The sequence below is a fragment of the Protopterus annectens genome, chromosome 11.part0 (genome assembly GCF_019279795.1).
Source record: "Protopterus annectens isolate FY-2018-M chromosome 11.part0, PAN1.0, whole genome shotgun sequence".
Taxonomy (NCBI): domain Eukaryota; kingdom Metazoa; phylum Chordata; order Ceratodontiformes; family Protopteridae; genus Protopterus; species Protopterus annectens.
In genome coordinates, this window is record NC_056745.1 from 701,987,072 (window position 1) to 702,014,227 (window position 27,156).

General features: G+C 40.0%; 1 protein-coding gene across 4 annotated transcripts in view; it reads left to right on the top strand.

Annotated features, from left to right (window-relative positions):
* LOC122815561 (DENN domain-containing protein 5B-like) overlaps nucleotides 1-27,156 on the top strand; it is a 1,792,502-nt gene that overhangs the window by 1,349,970 nt on the left and 415,376 nt on the right. For all 4 annotated transcript variants that reach the window (XM_044088154.1, XM_044088155.1, XM_044088156.1 and 1 more), the window contains exon 8: nucleotides 6,439-6,589. In XM_044088154.1, coding sequence (XP_043944089.1) covers nucleotides 6,439-6,589 — 151 coding nt within the window. The remainder of the gene's footprint in view (nucleotides 1-6,438; nucleotides 6,590-27,156) is intronic.

Genomic DNA, 27,156 nt, shown 5'->3' on the forward strand with positions numbered 1-27,156 from the left:
AGCTATTTTCCTTATCGTTTTAACTTATCAAGATATTGAATCTTTTACTCAGTCTGTGTTTGGGTAATAAAGTCCTCTGTCATATAAGAGCTATCTTCTCCTATCACTTTACATCCAAGTGTTCAGCAGGAAATAATGTTGCTGTTTAGTGACACTACAGGAAATATTTGTGTGTTGTAACAGATTTGTCAGCACAGCGTTGGCGGTAAGGATTTTTCTGCTGTTCAGTCAAAGTCTTAGGGATGTCTTTGTTCTGACCGTGCTTGTGTGTTACTCAGCATTGTAAGATGAGCAACATATTAGCAGCCAAGGGGGATTGTTTGGCTAGTAAGCACAGCAACACAGTGTTGTCCGTGGTTGCTTCTTGTAGGTTAGCACATTGGAACCAGCCATTGCTTCTATGGTGTTGGAGTGTTAGACTAAATATAATCAGGAAGGGGTGCATTACATATGTACTCTGTGCATATTGATTACTGTGCTAATACAGTGGGGCATACCTCTCAACTGTCCCTGATTTTGACTCCATTTTAAGCCTGTCCCTCTTAATCCGTCTTAAAACTGGTGATATTTGGAGAAAAGGTGGTGAATTGCACTTTATAAATAATGATAGTAATCACTTGCAGACTTTTTAGTTCAGAAAATGTATATTATTTCACATTCTCTTTCTCTGTCAGTCTTCTTCTCTCTCTTCTTTTTTTTTAGGGGGTCGCCACCAGCGGATCACACCTGTCCGCACATTGAATGGCAGTGGAGTTTTACGGTGTCGAGTTGCCAGCCTTCGCGCCCTTTCCTAACAAGCACACTCTCACACGCACACCTAGGGCCAATTTAGATCTCATGTTAATTGTGCTGGTATTGTAAAAGTGTCCCAGAGTTTCCCTGATTATTTCTGGAATTGTCCCTGATTGGTTGAGAGCTGTGCAATGAGGCACTTTATTGGCCTTATGTGTAACATTTATGAATCAATAAGGACTTTTCTGCCAGCACTGCTCTGCTGAGAACCAGTGTTTATGAACAGGGCCTGTTAAATCTTAAACCATCAGTATGAAGAAGTCGGGAACATCTGAAAGTCCTTCAGCATTTATAAGAATAGCCAAGATTACTAAATGTTGTACTGTGTTATCCCATAATACTGCTATGAGATAAAAATTGGTTTGTTTTTCGTTAGCATCTGGCAAAAAATGCTTATACATTACTTTCATCAGATGTTTTTACAAATCATGTTCACATGGGCTGCTAAATTCCTGTTTTAGTTTATCAGCAACCCCACTCCCACTACTAGAGGCAAGGAAAGATTATACATCATTAAAAGAAAGATGGACTTGTAATATTTCCATAGCTGAAAGTTGGACTAGATAAGATCAGGTGCATGCTACCAATAAATAATAAATAATTCAAATAAAGACATTATCATCTCTGTAGGCTGCTATGAATTGTATTAAACTGTCATTGAACAGTAATGTATTAAAGTCAAGGATTAGTGAAGGGCAAAAAGATGTCCTTGAAAGTGTCAACTGACAGCCGTCTGGGAAAACAGCCAACAGCTGTGCAACAGCAATGACTTACTGACATTCTTATTTCCAAGTGTAGTGTATCCACTTTACAACAGAACAAGACATGATTACAAGAAGATATTAGTTTTGGATTTGAAGCATTAAAATTCTCTTTCGTGAAATTGATTTATTTACTATTCAATCTGCTGAAAGTTGTTTGGAAAAATTCCATAGGTGGACAGGGCTAACAGGGCTAGTAGTCCCAGAACCTGACTCAGTGCTTCCCAGCACCTCATTTCATCTCCTTATCTTCAAACATTTTTTGCAGTAAATATTTCACAATTTTAAACCTCACTTCCTGTAAACATTATATTAAGACCCTGACTGTTCAGTATTTTGCTTCAGTGTTGAAATGTCTGTAGCCACTAGTGACCACAATCTCTTTTTGTAGTGACCGATTTATGGAAAGTAAAAGAAGGAAGGTATAAAAGGTGTTAGTTTTGAGTTTGTCTACCTGTGGGATTTTCCAAATGAATTACAGTAGATTTAATATTAAGTAAAGCAGTTCCAAGAAAGAAAACTTTTATGGCACAGTGACAGCACAAGTGATGTGCCCGTTTTATGTGCTTGTATTTGAAGCAGTGGAATTAATGGAAGTTTTATTAGTTTTTTTTCCCCATGATAACTTTAGGACAGATTTCACTAGTGAAATATAGTGCTCCAACATTCTCTCATGATAAAAATATAAAGAAATATTTTGTTAGTAGTTGTGAAAATTTGCAGTACTAAAAATATGAGGGAGCATTTTTGGACACTGAACTTTGTTTTGTTTTAGACAGACTAGATGAGCTCTTGAGATGTATTTGGGGTGGTACGTTAGCTGAGTAACCGCATGCATTTTTCAGCATTCTACACTAATGCATAAAAAGCATAAAGTACCAACAGGAGGAGACTAAAAGTGTAGTTCCTGCACCAATCATCCTGTAGCTGCCCATCCTTCATAATAAACTTTATTCCATTTTACTCTAGGACCTCTTAAATGTGTCAGTCATCCCCACCCATTGAAGTAGATCAGTCCCTTCATCAGCCATCTTCTCTGTAAAGTATGATTTCCTAGTATCCAGGATGAGATGATGATAGCGGTCCTGGTTAAGAGTCTCTAGGACACTACAGAACTAGGTCAGTAGCATCCTTTTCTTGGTGTCATGAAGGCAGAAACTCACATGTTTCAGGTCTAGTTGATATATCTTTACTATAACAACTGTTTCTTTAATCTTTGTGTATACAATTTCAGGTGGTGCAAATGTTGATTAGTTCCATGGCAGAAGATCAGAAGAAGGATGAGAGATGGGAGTATAAGATAACAGTTATTTGAAATAGGTGAAGTTTTGTTGATTTTCAGATATATATAACAAGTATCTTATAGGATGACTTGAATGGGAATGTGAATGGAAATAGGCTTGGCTTCATTGGTATTCTAAGGCAGTGACTAATGGAGAACAGCCAGTTTAAGGAAATGATTAAAAATGCTGATGGTAACTTTTTTTTTAAAAAAAAACTAGGTAAATTGTATTGAAAAAGAACTTGCACAGTTTTTACATTGAGACGATAGGCACTGATCACGTCAGTGAATTTTCTGACAGCAGAAGTAATAAAAGAGATATATTAATTTGGGCTGTTCAGTTGTAAATTCTCTTAGTTGGGAAGAAAATACTTTGACTCAAATTCACAATCAGATGTTATCAATATCTGATCCTGCATTTTTTAGGTGTTATTGCCCCCTCTTGCACCTGCTGACCATTAAGACCCCCCCCACTTGGACTCATTTATCCTATGTGCTAGAGAACTGCTCAAGTATAGTATGAGAGTCATTGAGAAAGAATGCCATATAGGCAGTCATGAGGATACATGCACAATGTTTACGTGGCCTAATCCCAACACCCAGAGTGGGCAAGACAGTGAGCTTCCCACACCACCACTGGGATCTCCTTTGCCTTCCCCTTGTGAGTACATGCTCCTATACACTTCTTAATAAAGGTTACCATCAGGCCATGGCTTGGTAAACTGAAAGCCTACCCTCACGATGCTCCCCCTTCCTTCTGAGGGATTGGGCCTTTTAAGTGTCCTATTCTACTCAGACCCCCCCCCCCCATAAGCTTGCCTATTTTGCCCTGCCATTTCCATGAAGCAGTCAAGTTACTAATTGTACTGGGGAGCACCTGAGCTATAGTCAGGGTTCCGTCCTTCTACACAACCCAAATGATCCTTTAGCCTCTTTAATCATTTGCCGCTTGTATTTATGAGAGGTGGGGCAGGTAACAGCTGTGTGTTATTAAAGAGGGAAAAGTCATCCTCCTTTATGTCATTTATGGGTGGTATGTGATTGAGATAACCACTTTTTTCTATCCTAAGCAGAAGTTTATTTCTGGTTATTTAAATATCTAATTTTAATGCAGATTATGAGCAGTCATTCTGAAAAATGACCAATATTTATGAGCATACCTACTTCGGGGTATATGGTAAAGGTCTTTCCAGACTAGATCTGTAATATCGGGTTTGTTTTTGTGTGGTTATACCAGAAGGTGGACTAACTTGGGAGAAGGCTGCTTCTGTTCAGAAAAGCAGTTGAAAGGAAGATTGCTACCTCTTTCCCCTTTGTTCCTGTGATTTTTCTTTTTTTTTTGGTTATTCTTTCCATAGTCATTACAGGTATCATATTGGTCAACATTTATACTCACAAACACGCACACACATATGCACACATACACACACACACACAAACACACACAAAAAAACAGGTCAGATCATCAGTCCAGTTTTGGTCAGTTTGTGACTAGATCAGAGTTCGTTGAGTCCTCCACCCCCACTGCAGCAAACATGATAAAGCATATTTGGTTATTCATCCTCACTGTAAGACACATGATAAAGTATAGTTCTGTGATTCATCCCCACTGCAAGACACTTGATTAAGCATATTTTGGTGATTCATCAGGTTGTGAATCTCCCAGATAAACCAGTGATGTGCTGTGACTCAACTGATATTTTCGTCTCCAAATAATGATACACTAATATATGTCGGATGTTCAATAAAGTCTGTTTAGAGCATTTCTCCCCAGGCCTCCGCTGAAAATGGGCTTTGTCCCAGTCTGACTTTTCTTGCTAAACAAACGTTAAATAATTAGAAAAATAAAAAAGCATTTACATTTCCTCAGAATATCTCCCTTCGTGCCCACTAATATCACATTATTTTTGAAAAATTCTGTTTATCCACCGTTTCATTAATACTAATTGCACAACAGAAATAAAACAGTAACAAAATAAAACAATTTTCTTTACAAGAAAGGGCAACTAAAGTATAGAACTTGTATATAAAAATAATTAAGAAAATGATTCAGTATAATTATCCACCTATAATGCCATTTCACAAGTGACTTTTTAAACAGTGAATTCAGATATAAAAGCTTTATAGATTTCCTGGTGGTAGCAGAATGAGTTACAGAAATCTGTTTAAAAAACAACCATACAGTTATATAGTATTTGACAAAGGTAGGCTATCAGAATCAAAGATCTGGTTTTCAAAGTCAAATCACTTGCAAAGATTCTCAAAGCTTGAGACTTATTCCAGAATAAATTTCAGCTGCATGTTTCACTGCCTTATAGGCTTTAAATCTATCAAATTAAAATCAATGAATTCATTTTAAATATCAATTTATAAACTTGCCATAGAACAATGACAATGTGTGTGTAATAGTTGTAAAGTTTGGGATAAGGTAATGGGTCATATTAAGATGGTCTCTTCAAAATTTTTCTGAAGTAATGATTTTTAAAATGAGTTGTCTCTCTAGGTAGTGCTTTATCTTAATCCATATGATTTTATTATTTTTCTAAACATTATTTTGGAATTTAATGTCAGTTACTTTATATAGCCATCTGTCTGACCCCCCCCCCCCACTACTACTTGGCTTTTTTTCCTCACTCCTATGTTTGTGTGCATATCAAATGGAGAAATGGAAAAATGCACTTGCACAAAACTGAAGTGACTTTTGCTAGCTGGTACCTTAGATTTGCATATTCTTTTTCTAAAAGTGGATTTCATGTTTTAAAATGGTGGTCTACATTTGTGGGAGACACCTACAGCATGTATAATTCTACATTCTGCTGTCAGTTTTTTTGGGAGGTTCTCAGGTTTACTTTGCAACAGGTAGCATACTTACTAAGAGGAAAACTCAGGTATTTATTGCTCATAATCTTCGGGTGGTGTGGAGATCCCCTGAACAATATGGCTGTTACAGGAGAAAAATACAAATAAAAAAGCTACTGCTGTTTATAATAAAGCTGTACTTTCAGAAGCAGGGGAAAAGTTCAAATGCTTTTGAGATATGATTTTTAATGTCCTTATTGCAATGTAAAACATTATGAAATGGTGCATGGTGGCTCCCAGTCTAATTTCTCAAAGTCCTTTGGGTTTCTAATAGCATGGCAGGAATGGACCCAATTAGAGTTCATGAAGTTAGTATTGTTTCAGGTTTTGCTCTTCTCAGCACCAGCAATGCGCCCAGAATTTTATTTCCTCCTCCTGTAATTCATACAGGGTTATGCATATTGATAGCATATCTAAGGACGACTTTAAATTCTTTTTTATTAGACTCATTGCTCCTACTACTGTTGGAACTGTTTAATTATCTTTCTTCTACATTGCTCTTGTTTCTTCTTGTAAATCCGAATATTTCATGGCTTTGCGTCTCTCTGTGCATAAGACACTGTGTATGGCACAGTATACCTTATGTTATGCTACTGCAGAATATCCAAAGTTTGTTTTGTTGGTTGAATTATGTTCTCTTTCAAGCCAGCCTGGATTTGATAACAAGCTAGGAGTCATGAAATGTGTGTGTAACGTGGCTTCATGTATTATTCAAAACACTTTAATTTGTCTTGTTTATGGCAGCCCAGGCAGTTGAACAGCGATTAGCAAAAATTGATCACACAGCCATCCACCCACATTTGCTGGATATGAAGATTGGACAAGGCAAATATGAACAAGGGTTCTTGCCGAAGCTACAGTCAGATGTGCTGTCATCAGGGCCCACAAACAACAAGTAAGTAATTTGCATTTGTTATGAATTTCTGTTTTCAGAACACTGAATTAGTATATATTTTTTCTAAAGCTAGAACATTTTACCACAAAATAAAAAGTTTATTTCTTTCATTTCTTCCTCTTAAAAGGTTGTTCCACCCATAGGTGCCGGAAGCTGTTGAAGACTGGGGGGGGGGGGGGGTGACAAGAGGGGCACTTAGTGATTTAAAAAGGGCAAATTTTTTAAGGGTATTTTGTACCATTACAGGAGCATCAGCATGATGCAAGCTAAGTTTCATTAAGGGTAACTGCACATAAACATCTTACAGAATTAAAATTAAACCACCCTATGTTGATATGAGTTGGTATGTGTTAAAGAAGCAATGACAGTACTGTTAAATCAAGCATGCTATTCTGAACTATGTTACCCTTTACTGTACACCTTATCCGTGCATAGGAATTAGCTGACAAAGGTACTTGATCCAGTTCTTGACCTGCATAGGGAGAACTGCAATAGCTTTGTAAGCAGGGATGCAACGGATCTATTTTTAACCATAGTACTGACAACATACCATACACTTTATATTGTGCAGCTGTAAATATGCAAGCTGTAGTACTGCTGTTGCTACAGCTTGTATATTTCCTACTTCATAATAAAGTTTACAGTGGGCTGCCAGGACTGTGGTCAGAAATAGATAAGTCCCATCTTATATTTTACTTGGCATGCAGTAACAAAAGTGGGGGAGTCTAAGAAACAATAATAAAATAAAATGCAAAGCAAGCTTGTATACAAGTCAGCCATCATATATTGAGGTAAAAAGTGTCTCAGCAGATCTGCAAAACTGTTGGTAGGATAATATTACATCGTACAAACTAGAAATGCAAATAAGAGGATTACATCCACGTATCACTTACCAGAAGAACTGCAAAACAAGTACTCCACTTATTGCATTAGGTTGAATTATTCAGCTGGCAGTAATGGACTTCACAACATAGTATTGTATCACCTCAGAAGTTCAACATTCATGCTTTCACAGATTTCACAGCACTTAATGAAAGAAGTGATTAGCATAATAGATGTTCGGGGCAGTCAAATTCTGTATAGTAAATGTAGCATCATTTTCAATGCAAAGTGACATCTTATTGCAATACTTTTCAATGAATGTGCTTCTGCACCCACCTTTTCCATGCCATACATCCTATAGCATAATTAAACTATGGCAGTAACAAGCTACGCAGAAAACCCTTTAGGGTATGCTTATTTATTCTTTAAGTAGGTAAGGGGAGTTCAAACAACTCTTTTTAACTATGACCTGAGCTCACACAGTATAATAGCATGGTAGACAATGAAATATTATGATCCGCGGTGGTGGTGCTGCGGTAGCATTGTTGCCTCACAGCAAGACGTTGTCCCGTTCGATTCTCAGCTAGAGCGTCTTCTGTGGGGAGACATGCATGAATGGGCATACCTTCGTTGAAGGTTGTGCATCAGGGCCGGCAACTCGGTACGTAAAATCAACTGCCAATCATTAGCAGACCGGAGTTCCACTGTGGTGACCCCTAACCGGGAAAAGCCGAAAGAAACAACAAGACAATGAAATAATATAACAAACTAAGAGTATAAAAGGCATAAAAGACTAAACACTACAAAACTGTATGAAAATATAGACTACAAAACAGGGACTGTAGTATGGTGTAAATTAAATTAATGCATCAAGGATGATTTGGCAGATTGAAAGAAAGCAACAGTTGTTTACAGGCTGTTTACAATTTACAGTGAGTCAAACACTGTACCCAAGTGAAACTGTGTAAAACATTATACCCAGGTGAAGGTATTTAAATACAATTTGCAGCAAGTCAAACAGTACTGTGTCTTGCTCTTTTAAAATTAGTGGCTCTCTACTGAGACAGCTAAAGCTTAAATTACCCTTAAAGGCAATACACAGTTGTCCACAGAACTCATTGTAAATGGAACTACCTATACTGAGACAGAAGATATAGCAAGCCTACTGACCAACAAATTCAGCTGCTGCTGCTTTACTCTTCTGTCCCCCCTCAACCTTCCCTCAGGAAATACCATCAAATATAACTCTTCCTGCCCTCAGTAGGGAACGGGTCCTTAATGCTCTCTCTAAGGCCAAGAACACTGAATCAGTGGGCCCAGACAATATCCCAGGATGCCTTCTAAACAGTGTGAAACATGACCTGTCATACCCTCTGGAATTGGTATTTAACTATAGCCTCCAAACAGGCATCCTGCCTCATGAATGGAGAACAGCAACAGTCATCCCTCTGCACAAAGGTGGGCCATCTACAGACCCTGGAAACTACAGACACAAGTCTCACTAGTCTTATATGCAAAACTATGGAAAGAATTGTCATGGAAATGATCAATAATGATATAGTAACCCCCCAGACACTGGACTCAACCCAGTTTTGTTTAATCAAGTTCTTTGAAAAGGGCTGTCACAGACAAACTACCAGTGTCAGAGCTATGGACTAACACTAAATGCCAAGAAATGCATAATAGTATCCTTTGGGAAGTCATCCACCCCTGCTAACTATCATATTGACACACCCCTTAGAATTGACCCAGTACTCAGTGACTTGGGGACAATCATAGACAGTAATGTAGCCTTTGACCATCACGTGTCTACAGTAGTGAGGAAATCAGTCAAAACAGCACTACATGTTAGTCTGCATAACTTGCTGCACAATGTACTCATTCAATTGTTCCAGGAAGATGAAATGTATTTTCAGTGGCAAACTACACATTAATAAAGTATTTTTCAGTGAATTTATGATGGATTTTGCATCTGTCTTTTCCATTTTATACATTCCAATAAAATCTTCCTTTATAGTGAACTCTGGAAATGACACCCATCGGACACGCACAGTCATCTCTGTTCATGCTGACTTTTGTCCCGAGGTTCATCTGCTATTATGAAATAAAGCTTAGATTTGCAACTTATTTCATGTAATAAATTCCGTAGAAACTGATGAGCCGTGATCACTATTATTTCATTCACAACATCAGAACTCTGATATTGTCCCTCCTGCACCCACTTCATCAGCTCTGCTATGTCTTCTACTCTTGTCAGCATCAACTGTCTCAAATTGCTTTCCAGTTCTTCTTTTCCATGAGTAGCTAGTCCTTACTAACAATTTTACTGATGTCACCTGCTTTTGGAACAGTGTACAGTTCTTCAATTGTGCCTGGGAATGTTGCCGGTTAACTTGAGCAGCAATGTTCATTCTACTGTTTTTCAAAGCATTGTACTTCTCAACAGCTTCACGGTGGAATGAGGTCAGTTGTTGTTTGTTAAATTTTTTGATTGCTTTCTTCCAGTCACTGAATCCACTCAGACAGAGAATGTAGGCTCACCACCGTGAAAAGATGTAAGGAGTTTTCTTGTCAGTGTATCACGGGAGTAATAACAATATGCACATCCTTTGGACTTGGCAGTAGGTTAACTAAGAGAAAGATGAAAACCATTGTGGTTGACAACTTTTGCATTCAGTTTTTGATTTACTTCTCACAACAGCTTGCTTAATACAGGTTTCTTGTACATATCCTGGTTGGAAAATTTCATCAGTATTACTGCAGCAAACTGAATTGCATGCTAGAAACAGGAAGGATCAGTAGTCATACATGCTGGCTCAAATGGAGCAAGTGACATTTTCTCAGCTGCATGATAAATACTTAAACTAGGATCATTTTTAAGAAGCAGATCTCCACTTGCATTTCTTTTGTCACCACCTTTATCCAGGGGTGAAGAAATTTCTCCTTGCTGGTATTCTGCATCTTCCAAGGTAGATGGCGTTTGTGGAAAGTAACTGTAGCTAACAGTCATGGTGGAAGCATCAAAATCTGTGCTAGAAGCGCAGATGGCAGCATCTGTATTTTCTGAGTTGTTGAGGTAGGTAAAATCCAAATCTAATCTCATCTTCTAGAAATCCTGTGCTGGTTTGTTTCCTGAAGCAGGGATGTTTATATAAGTGATTTCACATGCAGAATTGGTCTGTGCTGTGATGTTCTGGATGCTTGCAATGGTAATGGAAGGGCCTTGGGTGTCTGTGATGTTTTCAGAGCTATTGTGGTTGGGATGAGATGCCGTGGGTGTTCTCTTAGAACCAAACCAATAACTTAGCTTTCAGGGTATCTTTAGAGTAGTATCTGCTAGCTCTTTTGTGGTCTGCTTCCTCTTTCTGTCAGATTTTGGCATCTTTACTTTCAGATGAAGGTCGGTCTGCTCCTTACAGAGTTGGTCAGCCTCACTGAATAGTGTTCTCTACAGTCAGGGTCACTGTGTATCCTTGTCAATGGACTTTATTACCTGCACATAAAATATTTACATTAAAGTATTATCAGAACATGTTTTCTACCACCAGTGAAGCATATTTTATGTCCACCTAGTATTTTCTACCACTACATACATGTATGTATATAGGTTCATAGGCAGGTACTAGGCTATCGGCCCAAGGGCCTATGTAAACCTAGCCAACAAGGTTCCCTGACTTACGCCACCCAAGAAAGTTATTTTCCTATGCCACTATCGAGCAAAGACACAGAAGTGATCCCCAGGGTGTATTTCCTATTTCCCATCTACTCATCAAGATTTTTCTTGAAGAGTGCTAATGAAGAACTTTGCTTGACATAGATGGGTAGCCTGTTCCAGAGTATGGGAAGTCTCTGGGACAGGAATCTATCCCCCCAGCATGTCCTGTTTATTGTGGTGACAAGGTTGATGTCCCTAGAGAGTGTAGCTCAGAGGGATTGGGATTTCTTTAGGTGTAGCATGTCCAGCAGCTCTGGGTTTGACATAGCTTTATATGTTAGGCAGAGATCACCTCGGAGTAGGTGATATGCTACTGAGTAAAGCTGGAGTTTTTTGAGGCGGTCAGTGTAGGGCATTAGTTTGAGGCCAGTAATCCTCTTTGTGAGGTACTTCTGTGGACTTTCCAGCTGCTGCAGATGTCTTGTGAGGTACATTCCAAAAGGGGCGTTGTACTGTATTATGGATCTAATGAGAGTCGAGTAGAGGGGAACAATTACCTCTTTTGTCCTGGATGAGAACCCTTTTATGATGAGGTGTGCCACGTTGAAGGACTTCCTGACTACTGTGGTGATTTGACTATCAAAGGAGAGACTACTGTCCACCTGGGTCCCAAGTTCTCTTATCAAACATTTGGTGTTAAGTAAATTGCTGCCTATGTGGTAGTTCATGGGTACAGAGTTTTTACCAAAGGGGATGACACTGCACTTTTTGGTGTTGAGCTTGAGGCCTTGGCTCTGACACCAGGCATATATATATATATATATATATATATATATATATATATATTATATGTGTGTGTGTGTGTGTGTATATGTATATATATATATATATATATATATATATATATATATATACACATATATACACATACACACACACACGACACGGGGAACTGACTTTGCACAGTGCACAAATATGAGTCTTATCACAGCAGGATAAAAGACTTTTACACAGTTAATCCCTCGGGCCAATCAAATAAAAACACAGTAAGGCATCTACCACATTTCCAACTTGGATGGATTGAATTCCTTGGAATAAGTTAACTAACCCTGAAATGTTCAACAAAATACAGACACAAGTGCACAACACAGAAAAACTTTGCATAACTAGTAACATATTCTAATGCAGTACTCTCTTCTCACACTGTAGTCTTACCAAGATTGGGCAAGCTGCAATTAATATCCAAACAAAGTTATAGGATCAAGGGTTCACAGATTTTATAGGAGGTTACCATGCTAATGGCCGTAGGACCTTTACCAGGCCAGCCATGTTATACCCATGTTCCCACATGTCATTTGCTTTTGCCTAGACTTTTGAGAAATAAATTCCAAATAGTAAAGGGTCTAGCATAAATCTATAACCCCATGTAGTACCATAAACACTCAAGAAATAACTAATAAATGAAAACTAAAATATGCTTTGGGGTTAATACTTTTCTGTAGTTAAAACATACAATCCCACTGCAGATAAAAAGGTATTACAGGCAGGCCTGATTAAAAAGTAAAATTGTAAATAATCATTCCATCTGAATCCCAGTGATTCATTTTTTCTCTTAGAAAATGTAAACGGAGTGTATGTGTTGTGTGTGCATTTGTTTGTAGTGTGTGCGTGTGTGCGTGTGTGTGTGTGTGTGTGTGTGTGTGTGTGTGTGTGTGTGTGTGTGTATGTGCTTCTGCATTTTGTGTGTGTGTGTGTGTGTGTGTGTGTATGTGTCTGTGTGTATCAGTTTTAATTATTATTGCCAACTAGTTGCATGATAATGACTGTTGCTGCTTCACATTGCTATACAGCTGGTTTTTAGTTGATGTGCCTTTCTTTGCAGATGTCATGTCTTCCCATGTATACTTTCCTCCATTGGTGTTGCATGGGGGGGGGGGGGGGGTGCTGGTACACTGAGCATTCCCTACACTAAAGCACTAAAGGAAAGGAGTCTTGCTCATTTAATTTTTTTTTTTTCAAAAGCATTGCCTAAACACCGATAATATTCATTCTTTCATTTCAAAGAAAGCATATATTATATTTGAGTAAAATGAAGCAAACCAGTAATGCTGACTTCACACAGCTTTACTCACAGGCTTCATTTTGTTTTACTGCGCATGCCCACAGAACGTTGCTTACTAACAGAAGTATATTGTAGGGAGTGCTAGCCTACACCTTAGCTGTGGAAATAAATGGACCTGAAACAATTTGTAGTACCAGCCAAACACTTACCCCCCCCCACACGCACACACACTGAAATATTGTGCTGAAATAAAGGATTACTCTTAAACGGAACTCCACATAATGTAGTTAGAATGCTTACAAGCTAAAGTTTGCCATCTAGTATCGGGTATGCATGGGGGTAGAGCATGGAAAATTTGAGTAAGGAAAATGTACATTTCTCAAGCAGTCTCTTCAGTAGTTTCACCAAGTATGCATAAAACACCAAAAGAAAACATTTCCTCAAATGATCCTTTCAGTAGTCTCGCAAGCCCCATAATGAAGCATTTCTTCCAGGAATTTGTTTGGTAGTTTGGCCAAATATGCACAAGCACTTCACTGACATCAAAATGAAACCTTTGTCCCAATGACTCCTTAGTAGTTTGTCAGTGTCTGCACAATACTTCACTGACACCAAAATGACAGAACATTTGCCAGAAAAACACACTTTTATGAAAAGGTACCAAAAATATGAGGCAGAAATAATATGTCACTCATATAGGAACAAGTGTGTGTCAGTTTAGGAAGTGGGAAGGCAGAAAAGTTCACACAATATTTTTACAGATCCGAGCCAATTCTCAGCACAAAGAGATGTTAAGCAAGCTGTTTCTTATAGGGGCCAACATTGCTGTTTTGTTCCTCTTCTAATACCTGTTATCTATTTTTCATCCATGTTTAGAAAGTGATATAACAAGGTGCTCCATACTCATGCAGCACTAAATAGAAGTTTTTGCCATCTAGTTCATAGTTTAGAACTAAGCTAACTGCCCTTGCAAGCTATTTTAAGCCTAGCCAATTATCCCTTGTGAGACTCAAACCCTACACCTTGTGTTTGTAAGGGCCTTAGCCATTAAGCCACCCTCCTAACCAGGGTTACTATGGAATTCTGCTTATACCAAACTGAGGCAAACCTAGTTCTATTAGAGGGGTAGACACCATTTTGTTGGGAAAATTGTGTTTATTACAGACGAGTAACCATTCTTTTGGTTAGTTATGTTAAAGCTGTAATTTTGCAGTTGTTTTGAAGGCCAGACAGAACTACTCATAACTAAGCAGGTATGCACATGAGAAAGCATTTTAATACACCGACTACTAATAGTTATTTATGTACCACCTTTCAAAACAATGGTCATTGCTGGTGGTCATATACTATTATACTCTTAAAGCTGTATGACCATGCTTTATTGGAAATGCTGCACATCCGCAAGTCAAATGGCACACGGGTTACTTGCTCTAAGGAAGTAAACTTGTTATGCACTTTAAATAACAAGTAGTGACCCAAGAAACTGGAGAAAGTAAGTCATACAAAACAGATTTTTCCTTACAACAGGGAACTGCAGATAAAACATTCCTCATACTTTCATAATTAGTCAGAATAAACTTTGACATGTGAGCTATTCAAAGTTTTAAAAATTAAAGTTGTAGAAGCATACACTAGTACACTAGGCTATCAGCAATGCAGACAGATTGGAAATGACACCAAAAATAAGATGAGACATGATAAAAACAAAGTTTATACCAAGGTGCAAACTGAAAACCAGGAAAACGCCAAAGCCTTCTGGTCAGCTAAAAACAAAATATTAAAACCAGGTCAGAGCACTCAGCCCTCCTCCACCCTTAATAACCAAAACAGAAAGCACTACCAGTCAATTCAACTCCCATTTTATTCAGTCACCTCACTTATCAAAACCCAACCCAACCTCCTTACCAAACTCCCACCTCCCAATAGTTAATCATAATAATAAAACCTCTTTACAGCCAGTAATCTCACTTACTATTAAGCAGCTAATCTAAAATGTAACACCCACCATGCTTGCACCCAACAACATATCTGCGGAATACATCACACACACCTGTCATGTTCACACATATGTACAAGGCTAACGTATTTGGCCAGTTTTCAGCATAGACTCACAACATAACTAACTTTGTTTATTGCTCGAGCAAAATTGTAAGAAAATTAAAGAAAAATTGTTGTTACCACTAGTTTGTATTTTTTTGAGCAGTATCATAAATTCTACCATAAATTTTATCTAAACGTGTGGTAGTCTTAAAGATAGATATAGCCATGCATTATAACTACTTATTGACAATTTGGCACATAAATCCATTAAATCATGAATGACAGTGTTCAAGTGGCGCTAATGATGTCAGAAATATCTTTCTTGTGCAAAGACAACGTTTCAGTTTATGCCCAGCTGCTACAATTCTTCCAGAGCTATTTATTTTAACAATGTGGTGTGAAGAAAACTTAGAATGACAAATGTACACTTCTAGTTTCATGCTGGAAGATAAACATTTCAAGATAAAGTGTAGCTGAAAGTGTTTTGAGTAGTTCAAGTTAAACCATTTCACTTAGGCTTACCAGTTTCTTCTAGAACAAGAACAGGGTGCTTTAGACAGCATCTTCAGTGTGCATAAAATGGATCATTTTAGCATTGAATTGCTTGACAAAATATTACTTAAACTCTTTGGATTAAACAAAACACAACCCAAGTAAGGCCGTGTGATTGGGATCTGGTCACTAAGCACATTACCAGGCATAAATGCATTTATAGGCTGATATTTCAGTCTTATGTAAGACGGTCCTTATTTAGGCGATTGTGTTCTGCGAAAAAAAGAAAAATGGCAAATATCTAGTGATTTTTTTTTAGAGCAGTATTTCCTAAGTTTCCTACAATTATTGTATAAAAGCGTACTTTATATAAGAAATACCTTAATATTATACAAAACAACAGACATATATCAAATTCTGCAGTTGTGAGCATTTTGGCAAAAAGATGCAGTCCAGTACTTTAAACTGGTTGTGAGTATTGATTGTCTTGCAGACTTTCACCTTTCCATAGAAATACCCCATGTTGGATACTGGAAAATGTGGGCATACTTGCAGACATACTCTACAACCATAGAAAACCCAGGGGTGTGTTTTGCTTCTTAAACAGGGTTACAACTTGTCCCTCTGTGCAGAAATATTGAACTATCCTGTCCGTAATGTAGTAAACCGCTCACTAAGGAAAGTCATAGCCCTGTCCCCACTTTATAAACATCTATCTTACCTTTGCTTAAAGACAAAGACAGAAATCACTAACTACATACACACATACCTCTCAACTGTACAGATTTTGACAGAATGTCCAGATTTTTGCCTCATATTTTTGGTCCATTTTTCATAAAATTGTGGCTTTCTGGCAAATTAGTTGCAAATCATTAAAGATTGAAGTTTGAAAATAATGACAGAGATTTGAGTTTTTGACTTCGTACCCTTCAGAAAATTCATGCTAATGCAAAACCTGTTATTCTATTAGCGTTCTAAATTTGTACGACCGATATTTAAAAATTGCCCTTATTTTTGGGCCTTTGCCACACTTTTATTTATGCCAGTTTGGCCGGATTTCTTGGTAAGAGGTTGAGAGGTATGCACACAGCCATTTTGTCTCTCTCGGACACTCTCCTCACTAAGCCTAAGGTTAAGGTATTTAAAAAAAAATCTATGTACAAACAATGCCCAAATTTCCAGTTGCAAAGCAAAGAATTACATTTCATTAGCGACTCACACATTCAGTCAGTCATTTATGATGTGATATGGTGTTGAGGACTGTGGTTTTATATTTTCCCTCCAAATCCAATAGTTAGAGCAGTCAGCAGTGCTGCAGCGCCAGAGGAGCAGGTTCAGCAACCGGTGCGGGAAAGGGCAAGCAAACATGGGAATGATATTAATATACCACTACCAGTGGAAGTCTTTTTTTTTCTTTAGACCCAGGCAACCACCAATAGCAATGCGAGAGGGCAAGCAAGCAACTTAATCTTGCTTGCCATCTCGCATTGCTGTGGTTCCCTGGCTCAAAAAAAATGTATTAGGGTTTACTTCAGAATCTAGTAACACTGCATGGATTCTTCTTGATAATGATAATTTAAATTAAAGTGGTCAGTGATTGTTTACTACAGGTTAAGTTATTCGGTATCATCATCAGGATGGTTGTTGTATTTATTTTTATTCCCTGGCCTCAGGAGCTAATGACATCTATAAATAAAGCAGCCAACCTGAGGATGACACTACTTATCCTGTAGTAAACAACCACCGAATTATGGTTTCTGGTGCAAAATGGCATTGGGCTGGAAAGGCAGTTTCCAGTTTTTCCTGTCATCCTTTTCACTGTATTCTATCAGTCCAAACAACAATAGATGGGATGGAACTGCTACTTGAGCAAGACTGCTACCCTTATCACGCCAACAACAGCAGTTCTTTAGCTCTGCATTTTTTGTCCTTAGTCATTTCTGTATTCCTAAAGCATATTACTTGCAGCATAAACATATGAAGTGCTTAATTTCTGAGAGGGGCAGCAAGAGTGCGCATGTGTTTGTATGTATATACTCTCACCCGAATATGTGGACAGAGCTGAAAGACTGAGAGGAAGTAAGAGCTGCCAACCTTTTGCACCATGTTCTAAAAGGCATGTGTGTGTGGGGTAAAAGTATAAATATGCAAAATGTGCATTATTTGTTTTAAAATGCCCCAGGTTTACCTCAGAACGGCTGCCTGCTCATGATAACATCCCAGGTGGGAATTAATTCATTAATGCAGGGAGGGTTGTTTGATGGCCTCAGTTAACGTCAGTGCTTCATTACCTGGCATAAAGTAAAATGCAACAATTACTGTTTCAGTTAAATCAAGATGACATACAAGTGTTTACCAGGGACACTCGCCTGGGTACTGAGGGTCTGTTCCCAGGGCAACTATCCCGCAGAATTAGAGGTAATGTATAAAACTAGGAGTAAGTGACACCATCTGTTTGTCTTTTTGGCTGCCAGTAATGATTCGGGAAATTGAAAAAAAAAGACATGCTAGAATAGATGCAGCTGGATCATTCAGCTGTATCTGTATTTTGAGCCGCAGCGCCTTTTTTTTTTTTTTTTTTTATTAATAAGTACTGCTTAGGATGCAAAAGTGGGGGGGCACACACTCCCCTCACTTTATGGTTCCGGCGCCCATGGTTCCACCTGTTTGTGGCTTTCCTGCAAAATCAAACTAACAGCACATATGTCTGGGAATTGCATACAACCCAACTATAGTGTCTTCCTATAGAATTTAATGTGACACCAGATAATTTTACAAATGCAGATTCTTTTTTCATATGCCTTTAGGCATGTCTTTAGTCTGGTACATTAGACCTTTTCATAGAATCTTCAGAGTTACTTTCTTCAACTGTCATAAATCCTTGTTACCTTAAGTAGTTGGTGCCTTGTTTCCCTTTCCTATATATACTGTGTTGATGCAACAACCATTGTGGTATTTGGTTCAATTTATTACAGTAACTGTACAATTAAAAGCTGGTAAGGTGAATGGAATCCAACTGCTGAGTTAAAGATTTGAATGGTGTTCTGCTTTTGTAAGGCAGCAGTTTTGATGTAGTCATGTGGAATACTGTGAGGCAGTATATCAGGAGAAAAAGACTGCAGAGAGTAATTGATTTAATTCATATAATACAAAACAGACTTGGAAAGCAGAGTGTCATTCATGAATAGATATGAAGCTGCTAAAAGAAGACCATCTTCAATCTTCCCCTTGAGTTGTGGCCAACTTGCTCAAATGCTCCATACTTCTCCATCCTTTTCCTACGCCTATGTTGTACATATTTAAACCTTTCCAAAGAACAGTATGTTTTTATTTCCTCTGGAGATGCATTCAAGGCTTCACTACACTCCTTTCCCCCTGTGCCACCATCTGTGACATAATCTAGTTTGGCAGCTGGCACAGAGGGTTAAAGCTGTGATCTGTAGTTCCGGTTGTACAGGGTTTGATTTTCTCCGCCCCCGTTTGCGTACTGTGTGACTGTTTACAAGTCACTTAACCAGACATTACTCCGATTGCCCCTAAAAAATGACTGTGTGCCCAGTTGGCCTTCCTGGTTAACAAGAGGATATTATTTATAATGATCTGCCCTAGTAATATAGTCAGTCCAAATTATATAACCAATGTTTCCCTTATATCCCCCATTTTGTATACTCTAAGTGCTTTAAGTTGTTTTCTCATAGTTCATAATTCCTTTTATCTTTCTATCCTAGTGCAAGTATCCACTGCATGTTTTCAGCTATTTTGATATCTGTTCTGACAGTCTCCATAACTGAGTACACTTCTAGTTAAATCCTTATTTTACCTAGTGTAATGTGTGGACCACTTTTGCTGCTGCTTTAAGTAGTCAGTTGCACTGTAGTACATTATATCCATTACTTGTAGAACTGTTGTAAGTAGTTTTTGTGGTCTTGTTACACCTGGGCTTCACATCAGCTATTCTGCATTAAAGAAGGTGTTTTTCTGCACCCTAGCAGAAGTGTTCTGATCTAACCTGTCTTGAGTTTGGGATTGCTGATGGAAGGCTTATTGTGTGCTTTCAGCTTGGTAGTTAGCTTAAAACTTGTTTCTCTTTGCTTGTATTTAAGCCTCAGGTTTGTGCGGTGCTGTTCTTTGCTCAACGGTGATTAGCAGTGCCCTGTATAGACAGAAATGCCTAGAAGCTCATTTTTCCCTAAACAGCTGTTAGTGAAAGCCTTCCAAGCATTTCTGCTGCTCTAGGGGCAGCTCACTTGCCCACTGAGCAGTATTGCCTTATTGATCATCCTTAGCCTACACAAAATGTAGGTCCCTCTTGTAGTCTCAGCGCTACAAGCACACTCCTGTCAAGTTAACTCATTCCCTTCCCTAATAAAACATACAGTAAGAGCCTGCTATCATGGATTGGCAGTTTCTCATCATCTCTCTGGCTAGCATGTTAGACATGGACATCCTGAGGCAATGTAGCAATTGTCTGATGTATACTGGTAACCACTTAACTCCTGGAACAAACAAATACTTTGTGAGAGATGTAGTTACACTATGAAATTGGAGGCAAGACTCTCATATAAGGACAAATAGAATGCCAAACAGGTTATCAGCGCACACACACACACACACACACACACACACACACACACACACACACACACACACACACACACACACACTCCCACCCCCACACACATACTTATACATTTCCCACACTAAATAAGGACATGACACAGAAACCCACATATGAGGCGGTGTTCACTAGTAACATACCAAAAGATCAGAGGCCTCCCAGGTGGAAACCACTTACACACATAGTGAAAAGAAAACAGCTACAACCCATAACACAAACACCAGTGTCTCAATAAATAAGTCCACAAGGCATAACACCACAAAACCTAATGTACTGGTCATAGGTGACTCCATTCTGAAACACACAAATGTTCCCCTCACCAGGTTGGATAAGGAGTGGGTTACAGTTAGCTGCCTGTCAGGTGCCAGGATCTGTGAAGTCATTTAAGCACTCGGGTCACTCAACCACAATTGCTGGTATGACTCTATCATAGTCCGTGTGGGGTTGAATGACTTGACACGTACCTCACTGGGCTATATGAAGAGATACATGACTGAGCTCTCAGATTGTGTCACAGGCAAGTATAAGCTTAGCCTTAAGCAGCATTTTACCTTCTCCAAGGATGGTGCCATGATATAAACAAAAAAATGATTGACTTTAACAATTGGCCTAGCTTCTGGTGTCAATCCAAGGGGATACAGTATCTGTCAGCCTGGGAAGACATGGTTGACAGGCCACACTGCTTTGCCAGAGATGGTCTGTACCTGTCTCCGCTAGGCTTTCAGATACTGGCAAAAGGCAATAGCCACCCTAATTGTGCCTTTTTTAGGTAGTGTCAAAATAACCAAACTCCCAATAAAACAAAATCCTCTGTAGATAAACTCAAGGTACTGCTGCTTAATGCTGTGTGTCTAAACAAGCAAATGCATTCCCTGGAAGCACTACTTACTTTGGAAGATGCTGACATCTGTGCAGTCACTGAGACATGGTTCCAAGGCACAGAAAGCAACCAGGCCATGCAGGGCTATAATGCCTTCCATACATTCAGACCACAAACTGAGCATGAAAGAACCAAAGCAGGAGGTGTATCCATCTTCATTAATGTTAAGTACACCTCTAGACTGGTCAAACAGTATGACTCTCTTGAGCTACTCCATGTTCAATTAACTATAGGCAAAACTCCTTACCACATCATAGCTAGGTGTAGGTCTCCCACCATAAAACAGGAAAAGCATTCTGCATAGCTGGACTTACTGAAGTCACTTGCCATACAGCCCAAGAGCTTTACTCATAAGTGATTTTAATTATCCTATCATTGAATGGGAAACGTACACGACCACAGACATGCTGGCTCAGAGGATATCCTTCTACTCCTATGTTGCAGGATTCTTAATGTGGGATTCCCCACCTCAGGCAACCCGAACAGTGGCGCCTATACAAAAGCTTAAGCCTGGTTGCTGTTGATGCATGGGACGTCACACGTAGGGCCATAAACCAAGGAACCCAGAACTTTCAGCCACAGACAACATCACATCGATCGCTTCGCTGCTACACTCAAAGACGTCTAAAAAGCTAAGTTCCCTGTTGGGGAAATGTACCGTTTCTATTACTTGAGCTAGGTTAGCTGTGTTTATCATTACCAATGTCAGGTAAGAAGGGCAAATGCCATTGCAGGTGTCCAATACCGCATAAAGATATGTACGACCATTGCGTCTTTTGTCTAGGGAAGGAACACGACCATACTGCTTATTCCAGTGCCAGTCTTTTGTTCCAAAGACCCTCTGTAGCCATCTGGCCACCCTCAACTTATATTTAGACAATCAAAGACTCAAAAAGCTTGCACTCAGGATGAATCCTGAATCGGCCGTTCCGAATAACCAACCACGGAAAAAGGCTAGCATTTCCAGACCTGCCTCTGTTGCCTCTCTGCCATTGGATGTCCCGCCAGATTCCGATCTAGGGGCTGAGGGACGTCCAATTGAACCATGTACTTTGGCTCCCACTTAGGAAGCCACTTCAGAAGTAACGGCCTGTATGTCCTCAGAGACGGCACAGACAACCGCTCCCTATTGATGTCAAAGGGGAGCCAGAAACAGTTGGCCGACCAACTGGGACGCCATTACCTGAAGCCCAGGCCCCAGAACCCAGGCCTTCTCGCAGACCTACACCTTCTAAGCAAAAACAGAAAAAGCAAATACCTGACTCCTACCCCTGAAGGAGTTCCAGACTGGCAATCATGTACTTAACTCCTTGATGCAGGCTTTTATGGCTCTTAGGCCCACAGCCTCTTCCCCCTCCACTACTCCAGTGCTAAGTCCTAGACCTGCCTCTGCCACTTCTCTCCCCTTGCCTACTACCCAAGAAGGAGAGGAAGATTTAGAACCTTACTACTCATCTTCTGATGAGTCTTTTCCTTATGCCTCACAAATTGCCTCCCCTCTGGAATACTATTCCCCAGATGAGGAATCCATTGAAGGGGACTCCCCACCAGAGGATATCACCTTTGGAGAAACAATTGCTAAGATGAAAGAATACTTCAAATGGGACACTACTCAGATGAGGTACTTTGAACTCCTTCAAGTGGAATCACCCTCCCCGTCAGCCATCCCACCTGTCTTACCTGCCTATCTGGATGCCTTCACCTCTGCATCCAAGAATCCACACTCACAACTACCTGCTCCTAAGAGACCGGATAGGGTCTACAAAGTGCCTGATGACCAAAAATTCTTAGTTAAGCCTCCCCTGGCAGACCCTGCAGTAATTTCTGTCTCCCCTGATGAGCAATCTAGGCTGATTCCTGCAGCATCTCTTCTGCCCACTGGTAAGGATAGCAAAAGTGTGGACAGAATTGGGAAAAAAGTATACATATCCTGGCCTTCTGAACTATAAATTACCAAACACACATGATAAAATATGCCTTGGACCTAGTTTCACAAGCCTGCAATCTCTTGACTGCTACCCCTGACTACCCTACCAAAACCGAGATAGCATCTAACTGTCCCTGGCTTCTCAGGTAACCAGACATTCCATTAGGTCCAGTTATGATGCCGCAGAGGCTTCTGCTAGGTCTGCAGCTTCTGCTTCAGTTCTCCACAGATACTTTTGGCTTTACCTCCAACCACTCCCAGAGGATTTCAAATCTAAAATTATGGACACTCCATTAAACCATAACCTCTTGTTTGGCAAACAATCTGCAGAATGTTTTAAAAAGCTGCAGAAGAAAAGTAAGGAACTCCAGTACATCAAACATTTCCTTGTGTCTCCTATTCCTAAGTATTATAGGAATTATCCTGCAAAGTCTTCTTTTGTCAGGAGAACTCCTTCCTCTGGCAACCCCTCATCTACTAGGCACAGGATAGGATCTAGGAGACAAACCTACTCCAGACCAGTTACCTCACAACCTGCTCCACAACAGCCTTTTTAGGATAGAAGTGCACCCAACAATGCGTGACTGCCTTGCCCATCTACCTTTGTCAGCCCGCCTCCCCCACTGCCTCCCCTTTTGGAAAACCATCACATCAGACCAATGGGTATTGACTGTCATTCAAAATGGATACTTCCTTTTTTGGAAGGAAAAACCCATCCCAAGGCCCATTCCCTTTCCCCCAAAAAATCAAATCTACCTCTTTCCTCAGATTCTGCTAGACCTCCTAAGATTAGGAACTATAGAACCTGTCCCTCCATGGCAGGAAGGAAAAGGATTTTACTCGACTGTCTGGTCCCCAAAAAAGATGGGCCTTAGAGACCAGTACTAGATTAATCCTTCCTAAACCAATTCCTAAAAGTACCATCATTCAGGATGCTATCCCTTCAAACACTTCTCCCTTTAATCCCAGCCCAGGGCTACATGGCCACTCTAGATCTAAAGAATACTTATCTCCATATTCCCATAAAACCTTCCAACAGAAAATTCTTACGTTTTACTGGGCCTTGCTCTCATTTTAAGTTTACAGCCTTACCCTTTGGATTGTCTACTGCACCCAGGGTATTCACAAAATGCCTAGCCCCAGCAATTGCTTACTGCAGGACCAAAGGTGTCCAAATCTATCCCTACCTAGACGTCATTCTTCTTCTAGCAGAAACAGAAGACCTCCTCCAAAATCATCTCAGGTTCACCACCTTCCTTCTACAAAACCTGAGTTTCACCCTCAACTTAAACAAATCCTCCTTACTCCCGCAGCAAGACAAAATCTTTCTGAGCTGCAGGATCAGGACAGACCTGATGCGGGCTTTCCTTCCCCAGGACAAAGTCCTGTCACTCTCCAGTCACTTGCAAAACCTTTTACTAACTCCTCAGATGTCTGCAAGACAATTTCTGTAACTCCTGGTGCTGATGGCAGCCACCATCCCTATGCTTTCCATAGCAAGAATGCACATGCGAAAGTTCCAATGGTACCTGAAAAACATGTGGTCACAACGCCAACACTCCCTAGAGCAACAAATTCCCTTTCTGCCCTGCCTCAAAACAGAACTAAGGTGGTGGATTCAACAAATCCTTTACAACCAGGGACTACCACTTCAAATACCCTCCCCAACCCAGCTTATGCATACAGATGCATCAGACCTGGGGTGGGGAGCCACCTGCAAAGGTTTCATGGTACAGGAGGCATGGAATCCTACCCTTCAAAAGAAGCACATCAATGTAAGGGAAGTGACTGCAGTTCTTCTGGCCCTGGAGGCTTTTTTTCCTATTCTCCAATTGGGCCCCCTTCAGATATTCACAGACACCACCACAGTAATGTGGTATCTCAACAAACAAGGAGGGAAGAGAGCTTACCTTCCATGCAGGATAACTATACAAATTTGGGACCTCGCCTCCAGGCCTCATACATCACCTCTCAGCACAATTTTTTTTTTTTTTTTTTTTTTTTTTTACATTCGAAGTATTAAAAGTTTGATTATTAAAGTTTGAACTTTAGTGATTCAAACTTTTAATACTTCAATATTATAATAAAGACCCATTTCAGCCTGCCTACCTCTAGATTCCCCTTTGCTATCCAGGCTGAATGTAAAACATTTCCTGAGGGGGGTCTTACACCACCTAGAAAACCAATCCCACCACCCTGGGACCTAAACTTTGTTCTGGAAAAACTAACACTGCCCCCATCTGAGCCAGTTAGAACAGCTATGCTCCAAATGTGTACATGGAAGACTGTCCTGCTAGGAGAGTATCAGAGTTACAGGCACTCATGGTCTGCTCCCCCATACCACATTCCACAAGGATAGGGTGACCCTATGCACTAACCCTTCCTTCATGCATAAGGTGGTCAGCGAACTGCCCTTAAAAAAATTAATTCACGTACCTTCTTCCACTCTCCGACTAACAATAGTGAGAGGATTTTCCATTCCCTAGATGTACACCGGCAACTTAGATTCTACTGAGTCAAAACTAAGTCCTTTAGAAATTCTAACCAACTATTTGTTTCCTTCCACCCCCAAGGCCCTGGGCAAGGCAGTTTCCAAACAAACAATTTCTTGTTGGATTAGAAAATCCATTTCCTTCTGCTACTCACACCATGGCAAGCACTTACGCCAAAGGGTAAGAACTCACTCTACCAGAGGTATGGCTACTTCCAAAGCTTTCCTCAAAGGGCTAGACACCGCATCCATTCTGGAAGCACCCACCTGGTGCACAATTCACACCTTCACCAAACACTACAAACTGGACCACCTCTCCAGAGCCAGGGCAGGTTTTGCTAGAGCAATCCTGCAGGGCATTCTGGAATCTTTCACATCTACCTCCACCCTTCTCTCTATTTAAGCTGTGGTACTCTCCCACACTAAAAATACTGCAACATAGGAATAGAAGGACATAGAATAGTTGTGTAAAATCTTACTGTAACCATAAATGTCCTTCTCTTCCATGTTGCGGTATTCCTTCCTCCCACCAACCCCCTGTAGTTTTTCTTTGACCTATGGACTTATCTCTTAGGCACTAGGAAGCTCTACTCTACACCAAGAGCAGACTAGCCAGCATATAACACTTGACATTTCTGGCTGACATCACTTGTAACTCTCTTTGGGACTGTCTGACTGGCCTTCAAGGTCTGAGGTCTGTGTTTGCAGACATCACACTTAAGGTCCCTGGTTTATGGCCCTACATGTGACGTCCCATGCACCTACAGCAACCAGGCTTAAGCTTTTGTATAGGAGCCGACGTTCGGGTCACCTGAGGTGGGGAATCCCACACTAAGAATACTGCAACATGGAAGAGAAGAACATGTATGGTTATGGTAAGATTTTACACAACTATTCTGTCTTAGACTTTGTCAGTGCAAATGCCCTGGTACAGCTAGTCAGCACACCCACAACAGGCTCAAATGTCCTGGACATAGTACTCACTAACATGGGAGAGCATTGCACCCCCCCTCCCCATTTGATATCCTCACTGGTAAGATCTGACCATAAATCAGTCTCATTCTGGGTAATTATAAGAAGATAAGCTATCAAGCTGAAAAATGCTTAAGAATTTTTCAAAGACAAATTACTTCCTACTAAATGACAAGTTATAAGAAGTTGTAAAGCCCCCTAAAATGCAGATAACATGGACTCCTATGCAGAGGTGTACACCAATGCCCTGTATAACCACTTAAGGGGTTGTACAGAATTGGCTGTACCTGACTGGATTAAAACTGGGTCTTGCCAAAAAAACAAGCCACCCTGGTGAACCCCTAGTATAAACAGGCTGTACAACAAGAGAAAAAACTAATGTCCAAAACAAGAGGTAACTGGCTCAGCAGAGGAAGAAATCCCTCTCTAGATTAAATAAACATCTTGTCAAGTCCTCCAAAGCTAATTTTGAAGCAAAAATAGGTTCCCTGGCTAAGGATAATCAGAAGGCATTCTTTATTTACGTTCGAAATCTACAAGGGAATAACCATCTATGAGCGGAACTGGTTATGGATGGCATCACCCATACTCATCCGGAGGTACTAGCC